Raw genomic sequence first — 17,810 nt, 5'->3', positions numbered from 1 at the left:
TTCCTAGATATTCGAAGGCATACGCAGACATATTCTTCATCTTCGTTGTGTGGTATAACAAGTCTTCTTGCATTGTTCAGAGATACAAGCCGATGCAACATGATCGACGGCGTCTAAATTGTCGGCTCAATTTAACTTTTTATTCAGAAATTGACCTATAATTTTTATTATATTGAAAACTTTCTCTATAATAGTCTCTTATATCGAAACTGTGTTTCAATTCAACTCTTTTCAATTTGGCATAGGTATTTAAAATAGTATTATCTCCGTTCAAATTGGTTAAATTTTCTGATGTGCCATTCCAATCTTTATCTACTTGTAAGCCGTCTTAGCGTTTGAGCCGAAAAAAGGCGACGGCGCAGTTTGCAAAATATTACCGGCGGCCAGCGGCCTCTAATTTGAGCCTTCTCGGCATTGTATCTTTGATATTGTTTCCAAATAGCCGTGTCCTGTGATAACAGCAACAAGTTTGCAAGTATCTTCCCAGTAGTGGTATGCCGCAAAAGTTGTCTGTGTCCCTATCGGACATGGAGTTGCGTTATTTTTGTTCAATTTCTTCAATGCGGAACTGCAAAGTTTTTTTTATTAGAAAATAAAGTTTTTTTATTAGTTTTCTAATATTTTTCTCTTTTTTCTCAAAGGTGATGCTGCTGATGGCATGTATTTCATAGAAGAAGGTACTGTGGCCATTAAAATGGATCAAGATGGTTCGGAAATAGAAATTTCCAAACTAGGCAAGGGAGAATACTTTGGTGAATTGGCCCTGGTAACACATCGGCCACGTGCTGCCTCTGTCTATGCAGATTGCGACGTTAAAGTGGCATGTAAGTAGATTATAAGTGTAATTAAAACATAAAACATATGATTAAATATTTTGCTATAAATTTTCTAAATTTACTTCTTTGTTTAGAACTGTATTTTGTCTTTTTATAAAAAGCCTTAAGCTTGTTACTAGACTAGTAGTAGTGTTAAATTTTAATATTTCTTTATGTATTGTTGATGATTTTTTTATTCTTTATGTAGTTATTTGTTACATATATTTTTATTAATTTCATATTTTTACCTTTCCTTTTGTTTTTCCTCATTTTTTTAACACATATTATGCTTCTTTTCTACCTCCATATACTCCACTCCCACTCAAAATAAAAACAAAAAAACATTCCAATAAACCAACCACCTTATATGGCTTTGAATAATTGAATTGTATTTATTAATAATATATTTTGAAATGCATTAAATTTCATATAAATTTATCAAACATTTATAAAAAAATGCTTGTTACATTTGTTCTACAAAAAAAACTGTTAAAACATTTTTCATAACTTTACATTTCCATACTGCATTTCCTTATATCTCTTTTTTGTGATAATCTTTTATTTTTATGATAATCTATGTAGTCTTAGATACAGATTGTTTTGAACGTTTATTGGGAAAATGTACTAAACTACTGGAACGTTCTATTAGTGATTATCGTTATTTGGATGAAGATTTACGTTCCTATTACGATCAACTTAAAGATATGGAACATTTACAATTATAGATCATTTCCTTGTTTTCATACTTTTTTTATATATATATTTTTTAATTTTTATACACAACTTGCTAATGTTTTAAATAATAATAAATACATTTTTGTTTTCAATTATTTTGTTTATTTTAAGTTTTGGAAACCGAAGCCTTTGAAAGAATTTTAGGTTTCCTTAAAGATATCATGAAAAAGCGGGTGGGCATTTATGAATCACAATTAATTGAATTATCAAGAAAAACTATTTGAATATTTAAAAAATATATTTCAATTATTTTACAATTTGTATTGTTCAATAAAAATTTATGAAAAAAATCTAAATCTGGCAGAAAAGAAAAGCAAAAAAAAAAAAAACACAAAATTTTTTTAGGTTTAAATCCTTTACTCCTATGGCGCTTGAATGCTATTTGTCAAAATTATTGTTTTTTTGTACTCGTACTGGTAAGACAAGATTGGTGTTAAAAGATTTTGTAATGAATATTGTAAAAAGAAAACTGACTGTCGTTTTAACCCAAAAAATTAAACTGCAACAGCATGTGCCACTTGGGTAAAAAGTGTTTTATATAAAATTCTGCTTTAAGTATATATTTTTTGATTTGCATATATTGTTGTATTTTATTAATACCACAACAAATTATTATTAAATATTCTATTACACGTATCTATGTACTTATGTTTACACACATATACACTTACAAATATATTTATAACACTTATGTACATTACAATTTGGTGAAGGGTTTAGTTTAAAATTTAATATATATTTTATATTGGGTGTTAGAGAATTCTTTATCATTTTTAAATTTTTAATCAAAAAGTGTTAAAATTTTACCCCAAATGCAACATACGATCGATGCGACACCGATTGAAATATTTGATACAAATATTTTTAGTATAAAAACTTTAGTCTATACTTTAGTGACTCAAGTTTAGTCCAATTATCTCAATCTTCGGTTTAAAATAATTTTTGTATAAAAACTAAATTTAACGTTACCCTGCAGGAAATGAAACGATAAGAACAGACACTAGTACAAATTGGTTAAGAGTTTATATGGAAAAATACTAGTACTAAGAGTAGTTGAATGGCGCCACTTGTAGACTGAGCTAAAGCACCAATTATGGCAATTTTTTATGAATATTAGAACAAGTATCAAACTGGTTCTAAAGAACCCAATTAGATCCAAGTATACTAGTATAAGTCTAGAACTAATGGTACTAGTAATTTTTCAAACGCATTCAATGTTAATTTGAGCATTATGATGGCATAGGAAAATTTACAGTTGGAAACTAGTACTGGTGATTTTGGTACAAGTTAAGTTTAGTAGTTTAGTACTAGTTCCATTTCCTCCAGGGTAGGAATATCATTGAAATAATGGGGGTTAATCTAGTAAAATTCGAAAATTTATTATTTTAATTGAGTTTTATGTTTGTGGAAATGTGTGTAAATCGATATATAATTACCCCTATTTTGCATTTTCATTACGTTTCTGCATTTAGTTACATAACGATTGAAAATTGGTATTCCAACAAAAAACGTTATCGTAAGAAAAAGAAGAAGCAATTTCATTTTATTTTAATGCTTTACGATTTTTTGTATTCTGCATTACGATCGTAACTACATTTTTTGTAAGTTGTTATTAAAAGAATCGATATGCAAAATACCAAAGTTGGCAAACAGAGAAAATTTTGATTCAAATTGAAATGTAAATAAGAAAAGCCAAACATTTTTAACCCAGAAACCAGAAAATACTTTTCTAAAGAATCAAAAGCCGAACCACATCAGATTTTTGACATATCATGTCCTTAAAAACCCCTGTTTTTGACTACATTTGAGTCAGTCTAACAACGAGAACACAGCTTTACTGATAACATCTGTTATGTTATCTGAAAGTCCAATCTATCGACTTATAAATAACCGATTTTAATTTACGTCATGTCTGCTTAAGAGCGCGCCTTTAAATTGATAATCAACTATCAATTAATAATCAGACTAGTTAATGTAAAAATAAATTTAATCTGATGTTCCCCTTTAAAGTTTTGTAGTACAAGATAAATCTTTGCAATGATGCCATATAAAACAACAGAAAACATCACTTTTTGTTATCAAAACAATGCATGTTTTCTAAAAAAGAAGAAGACAACTCTATGTTGAATTCTTAAACTGCACCACTTAATTTAAAAAGAAAACTAAAGATTGGCCTTAAATTTCTAAAATACGATCACTCGATATCTCATAAACCTTTGGAGAGGGTTTTTGAGTTGGCAATAAAATGTCAATTAATAATCAGATTAGTTAATACAAATATAAATTGATTCTGATGTTAATCCCCTTTGATGATTTTTCAGTAAAAGATTATACTCAAGCCTCCTCGATTGGACGTTTAAACTAGCAAACCGATTGTGTACTCAAAAACAACTTTCGAGGTTTAATTTTAATTTAATCCCTAATCCTTCACCTAATGATTGGCCCTTAGAAATGTATACTTTTGTCTTTCGGTTAGGACTATTTTCATTTTTTTTACTTCTATGTAATTAAAAACTTAATAGAATTATTTGGTCTTTAGTTTTAAATTTAGTATGTATTTGTGTTCTAACATTCGTAACCTAACCCAAGTGATCTCTGAATAATTTTACACCGCTCCTAAGGATGAAAATACTTTTACAATATCTGAGTATTATTTCGTTTCCTATGATGTAAGTTATTAAACGGAACACTTCAAATTACAAACTTTATTTGTTTCCACGTCAATTGGATCTCCGCTCCAGAACGTCCCGATTTTCAATAGGCCAAAGATTGTCAAGTCAGCAAAAGATGTATCAATGAAAAGAACATCTAGTCACAGCCAATCTGTTACAATAAGAAACTATTTGAAATTTGAAGTGTATCGATCTCTATTGTCTTTTCCTAATACTGATGAGATAAATGATGACTTTTTGTCACTTATTAAAAACCTTAAGAAAAAGCTCTAAGCTTTTGTAATACCCCAACAAATCACTAATTTATTTGTTAATAATATAATTTTAAATGTATGTATTTTGTGTCCAAAATATCTATTATCTATATTATTTTATGTGTGTATGTGTGCTTTTCATCTATCTACCACAGCATGACAATCTACAAAGTTTTGTAACTAGCAATTTAACCAAAAAAAAAATCACATTTTAACAATTAATTTTCAATAAACACTAATTTTTATTAAAACAAATTTCTCTTAATCTTTTAAAACAGTCCTAGAGGTTGAAGCATTCGAACGTTTATTGGGCCCCTGTATGGACATTATGAAGCGTAACATAGATGATTATGAAACACAATTGATAAAGATTTTTGGCAGCAAAAATAATATCACCGATACACGATAAAAAGTCTGATGTTTAAAAAAAATATATATATTTTTAATTAAAACAACAACAAAAACATATTATTTAAAACACATAGATACAAAAATCAACAAAACATACATACATACAAACATATACATGATAAAAAGCTACAAAACGTAAACAACTGCACAAAATGTTTAAGAATGAAAACGCAGAAAAATGTATTTAAAACGATTACCAAAAAAAAAAAAACAAATTAACAAATAGCTACAACTAATAGTTTAAATTAAAAAAATAAAATATTTGACAAAATATAAGTTACAAAATAAACAAAAGCACAACAACAATTAAAAAAAAAAACAGCCAGGCCCCTCTTAAACTTAAATACAAACATTAAACATATTGACCATATCCGGGTGTTGCTTATATGTTAAGAAAAACGTTAAAAAAAATCCTTAAAACCAAACCCAGCTATATACAAACAACAAAACATTTGGTTTTGTTTTTAATAAATCTTAAGTTAAAAGATTTATATTAGATAAATAAGTAATAAATAAATTGATTTGCATTAAAATAAAAACAAAAACATAGTAATAATAAAATAAGACAAAAAAACATAGAAGAAAAAGAGAGAAAAAAAACAAAACCCTAAATAATTAACAATCAAAACTTAAATTAAAAAGGAAAATGCTTTTCGATTTATAATTGATAAAACATTTTAAAGCTCAAAGCCCAAAATTTTACACAAAACTTTGAAAAAAAAAGAAAAATATAAAACTAAATATCATTATTATTATTATAATTATAATTATTATAATATGGACCCTTTTCTTCCTTGTCTTTATTAAACATTATATTATCATAATTATAACAACATATACATACATACATCTATACGTTTGATAATATTTAATAATTATTATCATTATAACTGTTTAAATAATTTTAATTGAAAACAAATTATAACAAAACAAGAACAAAAAGAAATCATGTTAACTATTTAATTTATAGTCTTTAAAACATAAACAACAAAAAGCAAAACAAATTATTCATCAAATGAAATATATATAAAAAAAGATCTTAATTATACTATTTTGTATATGTATAGTAATATTATGTTTAATTTAATTAAATTAACTTATTATAAAATAATTATTATTTTTTTTTAATTTTATGTATTTTTAATTTTGTTATTATTGATTTTTTTAATTAATTTTAATTTTATTAGTTTTTTTCTTTTTTGTTTATATTTAACTAATTATTTAGTTAATTTTATATTTATATAAATTTTTATTTACTTTTTATTATAATTATTATGTATTTTTATTGTAAATTTGCCATTATATTACAATTATTGTATTTTTTTTTTTTTGTAAGAAAATGATTTATTTTAATTGTTATTTCATAAAGAGTCATCTATATATATATGAAAAGTGTCGCGTTAACGATTGATTGATCTTTGCCCATCCTAAACTGTTAAACCTACTAGAATCATGATATTGTGACGGTTATTCCTTAATAATTAAGGATTTTCTGAAATTCGATTCATATATTTTCTAAACTAAAAAAAGTTACAACATTAATTTTACTCTTATCGTTGTTTATTAAACCAGATAAGCGGACAGTTATCTGGTTGTTTTTACAGGGAATTGGTTAAAAACTGTACTTTGGTACTTTTTTTTGGACCTCATGTACCTTTTAAACCAATGACTTAGAAATACAATTTAGATCACATTCATAACTCTTTGAAAAAGTACAAATATAAGTTTGAAACTTTTTCACGTTCAAGGGATACATATCGCACTTATTTCGCTGCAGAAAGTAAAATGTACCCAAAGTGGCGTAAAAATGTGATATTTATTCAATTCCTCCATTCGCCAATAAAAGTGAAAATTTTGTTCCCTTAAAATTTTCATTTCTTTCGAAGGGAAAATTGCCTTTGTAAACTTATTGAGAACATTTCATTCACAATAGTTGATTTTGTATGGAACAGCTGTTCAATGTTTACAAAATTTCACAAGGAAATTTTTTCACGAAAAAAAGTTTGTGAACGAAAAAAGTGATAAGGGAACATTTTTCACGTGAAATGATGATTGGCGATAGGGGTGAAATTGTCTGATTTAGTTTTATTTAAAGGTGTACTTTTTTGGAACTCCAATTCCATGACCAATAATTTGGTACTTTTTCAAAAAGTATATTTTTTATATTTCAAATGAAATGTTTTCATAAAAAGCTGAATTTTAACATATAAGGTCTAAATTGAATGAGGATATTGAACCTAGAAACATAATTGGGTCGATTAATTGAGCTTTGGTTGAGTTGTCAGTTGGCAAACTAAAATCACAGATGGCAACCACCAGTTGCAAATTTCAGTTGCCGATTTGTCATATTAAAATGTGTATTTGATGAAATGTTTTAGTCTGTCAAAATAACCACAGATGGCACAATACCGATAACTTTTTGGCATCTAACAAAAGTTGCCGTTCATAATACCAAGTCGATTATGTTGATTGCACAACTAAAGTATTGTTGCTATCCATAATCGACCGCAAAAATTAAACACACACCGTTTTTATTGAATTATAACTTATAATAGAGAGCGTTTTGGTACTTTTTATGAATCAATTGGTACATAAATTCCATGAAATCTATACTATAACCTTCTGGTACTTTTAGTTCTTAAAAATGGAACCAATGCATATGAAAATATGAATCTTTAAAGTCTGACAATTTGACAAGAAGTAACTTTTGATCATTTTTCTTTCATAAAATTTAAAGATTGTGTTAAAAATACATGAGTAAATGAGAAACTAACAAAAGGAACTTTTTCGTTTTTTATTGGTACAGAAGCATATACGTTTTTTTTTTGGAGACGAAAATGTACTTTTTTGTACCCTTTTCTGCATTGTAAAAAAATATTGTGTGGTAGTATTCTGCATTGCGATCGTAATTACGTTTTTGAAAGTTTTTATTTTAGTGACGCAACTTCGAAACTAAAGTCATAATACCAAAGTTGCCAAAACGGAGAAAATTTCGATTCGAATTGAAATGCACAATAAGGGGGATTATAATAAATCAATGACAGTGATCACATGATATCCTTTTATACATTTGGAATCAAAATTTCAATTTTATTAAACAACGATAAAAGTTCAAAGACAACTCTTTTATGTTGCAACTGAGAGTTTTAAAATAATAATAACTTTATTCATCGTATACATAAAAGGTTTTAAGGTGCTTGTTCAAAGATTTAATTGAAAACTTATAAGGTGCTTTTTGGGTACTACATTTACTAGTACCAAGTAAGAAGATGTCGTTTTCAATCCGCATTTACATACTTCAAGTCCTGAAGGAAGTTTAGTTGTAGTACAACTTGTCTACAAATATATTGGATAAAACCATAAAATTAAGGCATTATTTTTACTTTTTATTAAAAACTTTACTTTTTAATATATATTTACATCTATCTTTATGTAGATAACTCCTTATGAAATAATATAATTTAGGCCATGTTCCTCTAAATGAGAACAAACAAGTATTTTCTTGTTTTATATTGAAAACAACAAATTAATTTGAAAAACTGTTATTGTTTTCAATATAAAATGAGAAAGAAAGGTTCGTTCGTATTTAGAGGAATAGACAGTTTATTTTTTTGTTAAAAATATTATTATTTTTAGTTAAAAAATATATGAATAATTTATTCTAGTGAAGATTAAACACGAAAGCAAAAGTTAAGTATAATTTATTAAGAAAGAAAAGAAAACAAATGAATAAACAACAATTAAAGAAAAGAAAACTTAGATATGAAAACCAAATATCAAAATATAAAATAAATTAAATTCAATAAAAAAATCTTTAGTTATAATTAGTAAACGATTGGTAATATGTATTTGAGAAAAATCAAAGAAGAAAAGTCTGCGTTTTAAGAGAAATGACATATTGAGGGTTGAAAATGGGGACTAAATTTGAAACAAAGTTAGTTTTTTTTTTAAATTTTATTTTAGATTAAATTTCTTTTTTTTGTTTTTTTTTCTATAAAAGAAATGTTAAAATATAATAATCTAACATTTTTGTAAATGTTAACTTTTTGCGTATAAAAACTTGTAGTTAGATGTTTTTAGTCATTATAAACTTTAAGTGGTCAAAAAGAGAAAAAAAAACAACAATTATAAGAAGAAGAAAAAACGCTTAAATTCAAATTAAAACTAAAAACTGCAGCCATACAATTAAAAAGAAACAATTTACCAAAAAAAAAAAAAATTAATAATAATTAAAAAAAACGTTAAATACTGTTAATGAATAATAAAAAAACATAACAATTCTAAATTAATAATAATAAAAAATATTTCTTTTAGAAATCGAAAAAAATTGATGGGAACACAGCTAATAATAGAAAAAAAAAACAAAAATTAAAAGCATATAAAAAAACTCTAGCACAATCATAACAGATACATTAAAATATATATCATAAAACTAAACTAATATTTTATAATTTATGATATAAAAAAATAAAATTTTTTAATTAAAACCTAAAAAAATAAATTTTTCAAAAAAGCAATATTTTAGTTTGTTCAAAAGAAAAAAAAATATTAATTAAAAAAACCTAATACAGGAGGCTGTCAAAAAATAGAAAAATAATATTTTTATTTAATTTTTAATTTAAAGAAAAAATAATAAAAACATTTCATCCTCCACTAATATGAGCTTATTAAACTATAACTTATGAAAGCAAGTCAAACTTTAATTAAATTGAAAAGCAACATTTTCAAAAAACCTAAAAAAAAACAAACATAAATTCTATTAATTTGAACTAAAAAGAGGAATTCGATAAACACCTCTTAAACATAAATTATGTTTTTTTTTGCTAATATAGTTAAAAATTTTGAAAATGTTTTTTTTTCAATTTATTTTGTAATCTTACACTTAAAAGTAAAAACAATTTAAAAACATAAATGTTTAAATTTAAGTAAAATTATAAAGAAAAACTAAATTATACATACAAACATACATATATCAAAGGAATTTATTAATTGTATAACAAAATAATTTAAAAACCTTAAACTCACACACACACAAGTTAAAAACTCTTAAAAAAAGCTGCTTAAAAAATATAGACTTTCTTTAAATTAATAAAAAAACTTAAAACACCTAAACAAACAGTTTTTTTATTAGTAAAAAAAGCAGCTAAAAATATAAAAATAATATTAAAAACAAATTATTATTATAATAATGAAAGTGCTGGACATTTTCTTCATTTACCAACACACATACAAACTCTTAAATATAACACACACACACAAGCTATTTACATATTTCATACATACCTTTCATCAAAACTACATAAAGTAAATATCATTTATTAAAAAAAAATATATAAAAAAATTAAAACAATTTTATTTAAATTGTAAAAGATAAATAAAAATAATAAAACGTTTTAAGAAAAAAACTTAAAAAAAGCGAAATACAGAAAAAAATAATTTAATTGTTGTGTTGTATGTGTAAAACTATTATGAAAATAATTATTAAACAGAAAAAAAAAAACAATTAGTTATGTAAGAGCTAGCCATGCACAATGCCACTATAATTTATAAACAAATAAATAACAAAAAAGAAAACTATCAATAAATGAAAATCATAAGAAAAAAAAAACAAACTAAAAATACCCATAACCTTTCTTTACATCTTCCCTAATTGCCATGTTTTTTGGATGCTATAATTTCTTTAGTTTTTGTTTTAAATATTAACTATTTTATCAGTTATTTTTTTGTCTTGGCTATGCGAAAATTGAAAATAATAATAATAAAAGAAAACTCTCACATACACATATAGTGTTTAATATTAAATTGTATTATTAAAAAAAACAAACAAAAGAAAAAATATTAAACGCTAATAATGACGACGACGACGATGATGATGATTATAATAAAATAAAAAAACAGAATTACTTACAAAAAAAATAATTAACAATCGATTTTTAATCCCAATTTACAAAAATATTAATAAAAAACAAAGAAAAAGTATTCATGTTTTTAGAACATAAATTAAAACACGGAAAAAGTCAGCAAAACAAAAATAAAAGAAATAAAGCAAATAAAATTTAACAGAACTTTAAAAAATTAAATTTGTGTTTTATTTAACGTGCATTAAATAGTTACTTCCGGTTTGTGACAAGGCTAAGAAACAAATTGTAAAATATACCATAATGCCAGATGTATTTCGTTCAAAGGCGTTAAATAAGGCTGACAGATTTACCATACGCTTAATAGGAAAACATTTGTCATTTTTATAACGTAATTCGTTGATTTCCGAGTCGTTGCGGTGTGTATAACCGATTGCCATGGAAATTTATATCTTCTTATCCCAACTATCCGTTTTTTTAAAAAGCTTTAGACAAATTAAAGCAATTGTTCTTTGCTTCATATTCTAAGTACTAAACACTCATGCTAGTTGTTGTTGTAATAGCTAAAACTATACAAAAATCTAGTTGGGCGGTTCTACTTCAATGTCCAGGCCTAAAAATTGGGCTACTTCAACTGGATGCGTCCATAAATCCATTGGAGAGAGTGAAGTAGGGTTGGCTGATCAGTTGAATATGTGGTGGGTATCATGAGGACCCTGACCACATGCAGAACATTCGTTGGGGACGGCACGGTCTATACGTGACCAGTAGGCATTGAGCCTGTTGCTCCATTCCGATCTTAGTTGTACCAGAACTACTCTTGTTTCCTCATGCAAGTTATATTTATTGCTGTTTTACTGAGACAATTTTATTTTCATTTCAAGACAATTTCAAAAAACCCTTCAAAAATATATACTTAATAGTCTGGCATCATTACCCACACAACTCCATCTCATTTCGGAGTAAATTTAATTTTATTTTTTTTTTAATTTAATTTATTACCAAAAACTTGATTAAAGTTGCACTTACATCTAAAATTTGCTGTTGTTTTCATATGCATGTCTACAGTGGAGAAATGAGACACATATTCCCAGCATTTTCTTGGTCAAGTCATCATGAATTTAATGTTTTTTTTAGATTTTACATTTTATATTCTTTTTTATATATTATTTAAATGTATTTATTCTTCATATATAATGTTATTAATAGCATAGAAATATCTTATATAAGAGAATGTGTTTTGTTGTTGTGTTTAAATTTCTTTTATTTTTGTTTCTCCATTCACAGATGACAGACAGACAGTTTAATAAAAAGTTTTAATAAGAAAACTGTCAGGTTTTTTTATTATTATCTTTTTGTTCTTTTGTTTTTAATGATGTTTGTTGAATGTAGTACGTTCGTGTTTATTTTTCTTGTAAATGTTTTCTTTATGATTTATATAAAAAATTAAAACTAAAAATCTAACTGTATAGATCATCATCGCCATTGTCGCCTGGTGGATTCGCTGGTGCATTTGGACCAGAGCCCTGTTGACTGCTAGATTGACCAGGGAACCTTTTAGTAATCAAAAAGAAAATAAAAATAATGTTGTGTTATTAAGTTCAATTTGCAATTCTTTCAAATGCAATATTTTACCTAAAGTTTTGACCAAAACCACGAGATTGTTGTAATGTTTGGGCAAACATTTCATATTTCCTGATGTCATTATCGGATACTGAACGACGTGCAAATCTCATGGCCTCTTCAAAGTGGGCACGTGTAATTTCTGGTACTGGATCATCTTCGTCCATCTAAAAAAGTATGTTTTAAAACAAAATTTCCGAGGATATTTACAATTTGCTTAATAAACTTACGTCCATGGCTGAATTTTGATTTTCAGCTCTCTCCTTTTCACGTCTGATTTCAGCTTCAATGGCCTGACGAATGGCCAACTTACAAGCACGTTGACATATTTCAGTCAAATCAGCACCTGAGAAGCCTTGTGTTACCTTGGCAATATAAGTAAGATCGACATCCTTGGCCAGAGGAGATTTTCTCAAATTAGCCTTAAGAATAGCTTCACGAGACTTGTCATCGGGAAGTGGAATATAAATAAGTTGATCCAAACGTCCAGGACGCAAGATAGCTGGATCAATAATGTCGGGACGATTGGTGGCACCAATGATGAAGACATTCTTCTTGGCACCCATACCGTCCATTTCAGTAAGAATTTGATTGATAACACGATCAGCAGCACCGCCCGCATCACCAACATTTCCACCACGAGCCTTGGCAATCGAATCCAATTCATCGAAGAAGAGTACACAAGGCGCAGCCGAGCGTGCCTTATCGAAGATGTCACGGACATTAGCTTCGGATTCACCAAACCACATGGTCAACAGTTCGGGACCCTTGACGGAAATGAAGTTAGCTTGGCATTCGTTTGCAATAGCCTTGGCCAAGAGAGTTTTACCGCAACCAGGCGGACCATAGAACAAAACACCACGACTGGGTTGCATGCCGAACTTCAAGAACTTATCGGGATGTTCAACTGGATATTGAACCAATTCTTGCAATTCCTTCTTCACATTCTCCAAACCACCAATATCGGCCCAAGAGGTATTGGGAACTTCAACAACGGTTTCACGCAATGCCGAGGGACTTGATTTGGTCATGGCATAACGGAAGTTCTCCATGGTTACTGCCAAAGAAGCCAAAACTTCGGCATCGATTTTATCATCTTCCAAATCAATCAAATCCATCTTTTCACGGATTTGTTGCAAAGCTGCTTCCGAACACAACGAAGCCAAATCAGCACCTACATGGCCGTGAGTCTCAGCTGCAATTTGTTCCAAATCAACATCATCAGCCAACTTCATGTTTTTAGTGTGAATGCGCAAAACCTCTAAACGGCCAGTAGCATCAGGAATGCCAATATCGATTTCACGATCGAAACGTCCAAAACGACGAAGAGCAGGATCGATGGAATTGGGTCTGTTAGTGGCAGCCATAACAATCAAATGAGAGCTCTTCTTCATGCCATCCATAAGAGTAAGCAATTGCGAAACAATACGACGTTCGACTTCACCATGAGTCTTGTCACGCTTTGGTGCAATAGCATCGATTTCATCAATGAATATAATTGCTGGTGAATTCTTTTCAGCTTCTTCGAAAGCCTTACGCAAATTCGATTCAGATTCACCAGCCAATTTAGACATAATTTCAGGACCATTAATTAGGAAGAAGAACGCACCAGTCTCATTGGCAACTGCACGAGCAATCAAGGTCTTACCAGTACCAGGGGGACCGTACATAAGAATACCGCGTGGTGGCTTAACACCAATAGCTTTGAAGAGTGATGGATGACGTAGAGGTAATTCAACCATTTCTTTAATTTGAGCCAATTGTTTGCGACAACCACCAATATCATCATAACCAACGGCATTTAGTGATTCTTCCTCTTCCTGCATAAAAAGAAATAAAAAAATGGAAAAATTGTTTCAAAATTCTTTGGCGTTTAAACATTTTTCAAAAAATTGTTAACAATGCTGTAATCTTTTTTTTTTTTTGTGAAATTTATTCATATATATTTTTTATACACTTACCTCTCTCTTAATTGGATCACCATCACAGAAGATAACAGTTTCTGGAGCTACAATACAGTAAGGTTCAGGATCTGTCAAGACAACCTTAAACTCAATAGGACGCATAGCTGCGCGAACAATAAAGTTATCGCCCATATGGATGGGTCTATAGGCTTCCAAGAAGTAGGGTTTCAAATAAATCTCGAATAAATTACCAGTGACACCTTCGGTGGTATCATCAATGGGTAAGATACGAACGCGTTTGCCGTACTTAACATCCGGACAGGGATGAATTGAAACAACATCAGAAAGATGAACACATAAATTATTACGAACAACACGATTCATACGAATCTTCTCATCCGGACAAGCATCATCGGATAGAACAATACAAACGGTTTCCTTGCGACGTTTACCTTTCAATATAACGGTATCACCACGGAATAATTGCAATTCATCCATTTTTGCCTATAACAAGATATAAGTATGTGTTAAGAAATACATCGTCTCTTAAAATATATCTAGATAAACCAACCTGTGATAACGACACCACTGAGTTATCATCATTGGTGGCTTCATCGACAATCAAACGATTGGGGCGATCTTTACGTTTAAGAATAGCAGTAGCCAAATCTTCACTGTAAGTAAAAGTAAAACATTGATAAAATTGTGTTACAAAAAAAAAAAACTTTCTTAAACAAATTAAACAAAATAGTAGTGAAATTTCTATGACAACCGTTTTTCTTTTATTGTTATTTGTGGTTTCATATCATTTTCTTTAGGGTCATCATTTTCATTCCCACTGATAGGATCTATGTGCCAATAACTAAAAATTTTGCTTGAACTACCACCATTTTTACGTCCACTATTACCACCACCACTCGCCATTTTTATTTTGTAATTCTTCTTTTACACAAAACACTAAAATGTTGTTTTCTTTGTTTTAGTCGTTTGCTGTAAAATTTATGTGTAACTTTTTTCCCCAGAACTAAGTTCCAATAATTCTTCAAGATTTTTAACAAAGAAAATTTAACACTCAAAACAATGGAAAACTTCAGTTATTGATTAAAATTTGAAAGCCCTCTTAAATTGTTTAAAAATAATATTTTAACAAAACAAAAGAATTGCCATTGACAAATAAATAAAAAAATATTTCAAAATTAAAACAAAATCGCTTAAAACTTCATCATAATTATACCAATTTTCATTATTTGCTAATTATTTCCACACAATGACGACGCGAAATTGAAACATTTTTTTAGACGTCGTCGTCTCAGCTGCATTTTTTTATTTTGTCGGCTTTTTTCACTAAGGGTCTGTGCTAATCAACTATTTTCTTTACAATTTTTTGGCGTTATTAGACTTACCCTTTTGAATCGGCCATATTTATTGTATTATTTGTTTAGTTAATTACTTATTTAAAAATGATTTAATAAATTACACTTAAAACTTATGTTATTTATTGAAAGTTTAAATTTTGCAATAGTCGCTTTTTGCACTGCACGAACGTATTTTATTCACAAAAAACTACTTTTCGTATCAAGAGCTGACTCGTTGCAGTGCTGACAACATTGATATAACAACAAATTTTGCAGACCTTCGTTTTTTGACATTGTCATTACAGGGTTGTAGTAAAACGGCATAAGCACAGGGTTGTAATTGGTGTAGAATGTGATTAATTTAGTAAAACTAAAGATATCGATAACTTAGCAGTTATTGTATTTTTAGTTCTTAACCGTTATTACTATTATTTATACTGTTTATCCGATTAAAAAAACAGTTTTCAATTTAATTTATAACTTGAATTTTTTTTTAAATTTTTAATAAAATCATACTCGGTATTAAATTTTTTAAACTTTGTTACAGAAATGGCTATTTTACTCAAATATTAAGTTTTAACAATAGATGAAAAGCCTATATTTTAAAAATTGTATTAGGCGGTTATCGATTTGTGTTTATGATCAGCTTTAATAGATTATTTTAAAATGTTATAAATCTTAACAAAATTATTTTTTAAATAACCAACAAAAATTTCAAAATTTGACACCCATTACAAATCTATTTGGAAAATCATGCATTTTAATAACCAAGGCCTTTCTTTATTCTTCAAAAATCTTACAATTTAAAACGAATAACAAAAAAAGTAACGAATATTATTTTTTTTAATTAGAGTAAAAAGCGTTTATGTAGTATCTATAAAATTCACTCGAATTTAAATCAAAACAATTATACCATTTAAAATTATATTAAGCCAAAAATTTATGTTAGATCCCAATGCCATTCGAATACACAAGAAGTCATGTCATCAAGCAAGTAAATAGTAGTAATCGTGTTCATAATGATCATTAATGATTCATTAAAATAGTTTTATTTTTTTTTTTTCATATTTAAGTGCATATTACATTGTATAGTTTTTATGATTCATTTTAGTTTTTGTTTTTATAAAAAAGAAAGAAAAAAATTGCGTCCGGTTAAAGTTGACATTTAAAATGTCCATTAGAGAAATATTAAAATGAAAATATTTCTTTTATTGTTCATTAAATTAAGAAAGAAAAAAACTTTGAGATTAATTAAAGAAAACATTTATCATTTTATTAGTTTTCTTTTAATATGATTTTACATTAATATAAGTGAAAGATAAAATTTAACTTGATTTAATACTTTTTAAATCAAACCGTTTAAATGATATGTTACAAAATATTTAACTGAATTAAATAGTTAAAAATATTCAGATAATATAAAATTAAAATAGTTTTATATACTAACTGAATAATTACTTCCCATATCGATTACATTACTCTCATGTTGTCAGTGGAAATCCTTAGTTCTTTTAAAATCAATTTACTTAACTAATTAAAATAATGCTATGTAATTAGTTAAAAATTTTTATGTTTAACAACAATAAGTGCTATTTTTTCACAATAATTGCTTTAGTTTAGTTGTAAATTTCCTTCATAAAGGCCGTATTTACATGTGTATCAGCATTTTATTTGTCCAACAAAGCGTAACGTAATGTCACACGCAGAAGTCTAAATAATAGAGAAAAATAAACTAAAGACAAAATAAATAAATAAATAAATACAACTAAATAAATTTAGAGTTAAAAAATGAAAAATAAAGTGTGTTATACTCGTTAAGTACTTCCCTAAATTATATTAAAATTTATTTCCTTCCTTGTCATTACGACAATATTATTTTTTACTAAAAACAACAAGCGTAGACAATTACACAAAGTGTATTCCATCCTAGTGACGGGACGTACCTTCATACGTTGGTCGAACAGCCAGACAATAAAAAGAAAAATGTAAATATTACTTATTTGTAGGAAAAAATAAATTAAATGCTAAAAAAAATCACAAAAAATAACAAATGTTACAATTTTGTTAAAATTTTTAAATAATCTATTGTACTATGAGATCAGAGTTACTAAGGAATGAAATGTTTTTAAACTATATACTATCGATAGATGGATAGATGTATGGATAGATAGATAGATAAATAG

At 27.4% G+C, this 17,810-nt stretch overlaps 2 protein-coding genes across 10 annotated transcripts in view; one reads left to right on the top strand and one right to left on the bottom strand.

Moving 5' to 3' along the window:
* Positions 1-5,316, top strand: part of LOC111684585 (cAMP-dependent protein kinase type II regulatory subunit) — a 56,008-nt gene extending 50,692 nt beyond the window's left edge. For 3 of the 7 annotated variants that reach the window (XM_046955671.1, XM_046955669.1, XM_046955670.1), the window contains exons 9-10: positions 642-824; positions 1,398-1,608. In XM_046955671.1, the coding sequence (XP_046811627.1) occupies positions 642-824; positions 1,398-1,540 (326 nt within the window). In that variant the 3' untranslated portion in view covers positions 1,541-1,608. Of the gene's footprint in view, positions 1-641; positions 825-1,397; positions 1,610-1,661 lie in introns of those variants that run through there. The other 4 variants (XM_046955672.1, XM_046955666.1, XM_046955667.1 and 1 more) reach the window with 3 other exon arrangements.
* A 6,401-nt stretch (positions 5,317-11,717) lies between these two features.
* Positions 11,718-15,869, bottom strand: LOC111684586 (transitional endoplasmic reticulum ATPase TER94). 3 transcript variants are annotated; one of them, XM_023446793.2, is made up of 6 exons: positions 15,676-15,869; positions 14,844-14,946; positions 14,330-14,776; positions 12,599-14,188; positions 12,381-12,535; positions 11,718-12,299 (listed from the first exon to the last, which is right to left on the bottom strand). In XM_023446793.2, exons 1-6 carry the CDS (start codon positions 15,690-15,692, stop codon positions 12,206-12,208), a joined length of 2,406 nt encoding a protein of 801 aa, XP_023302561.1. In that variant the 5' UTR covers positions 15,693-15,869; the 3' UTR covers positions 11,718-12,205. The 3 variants fall into 3 exon arrangements, with proteins under 3 accessions (XP_023302561.1, XP_046810273.1, XP_046810274.1); XM_046954317.1 differs by lacking the exon at positions 15,676-15,869 and adding an exon at positions 15,045-15,193; XM_046954318.1 differs by lacking the exons at positions 11,718-12,299; positions 15,676-15,869 and adding an exon at positions 15,045-15,198 and having other exon boundaries at positions 12,377-12,535.
* Positions 15,870-17,810: the final 1,941 nt, after the last annotated feature.

The sequence above is a fragment of the Lucilia cuprina genome, chromosome 6, assembly GCF_022045245.1.
Source record: "Lucilia cuprina isolate Lc7/37 chromosome 6, ASM2204524v1, whole genome shotgun sequence".
Lineage (NCBI taxonomy): Eukaryota > Metazoa > Arthropoda > Insecta > Diptera > Calliphoridae > Lucilia > Lucilia cuprina.
Note: the sequence above shows the minus strand (reverse complement) of the source record. Positions and strands in the feature narration are given on the sequence as shown.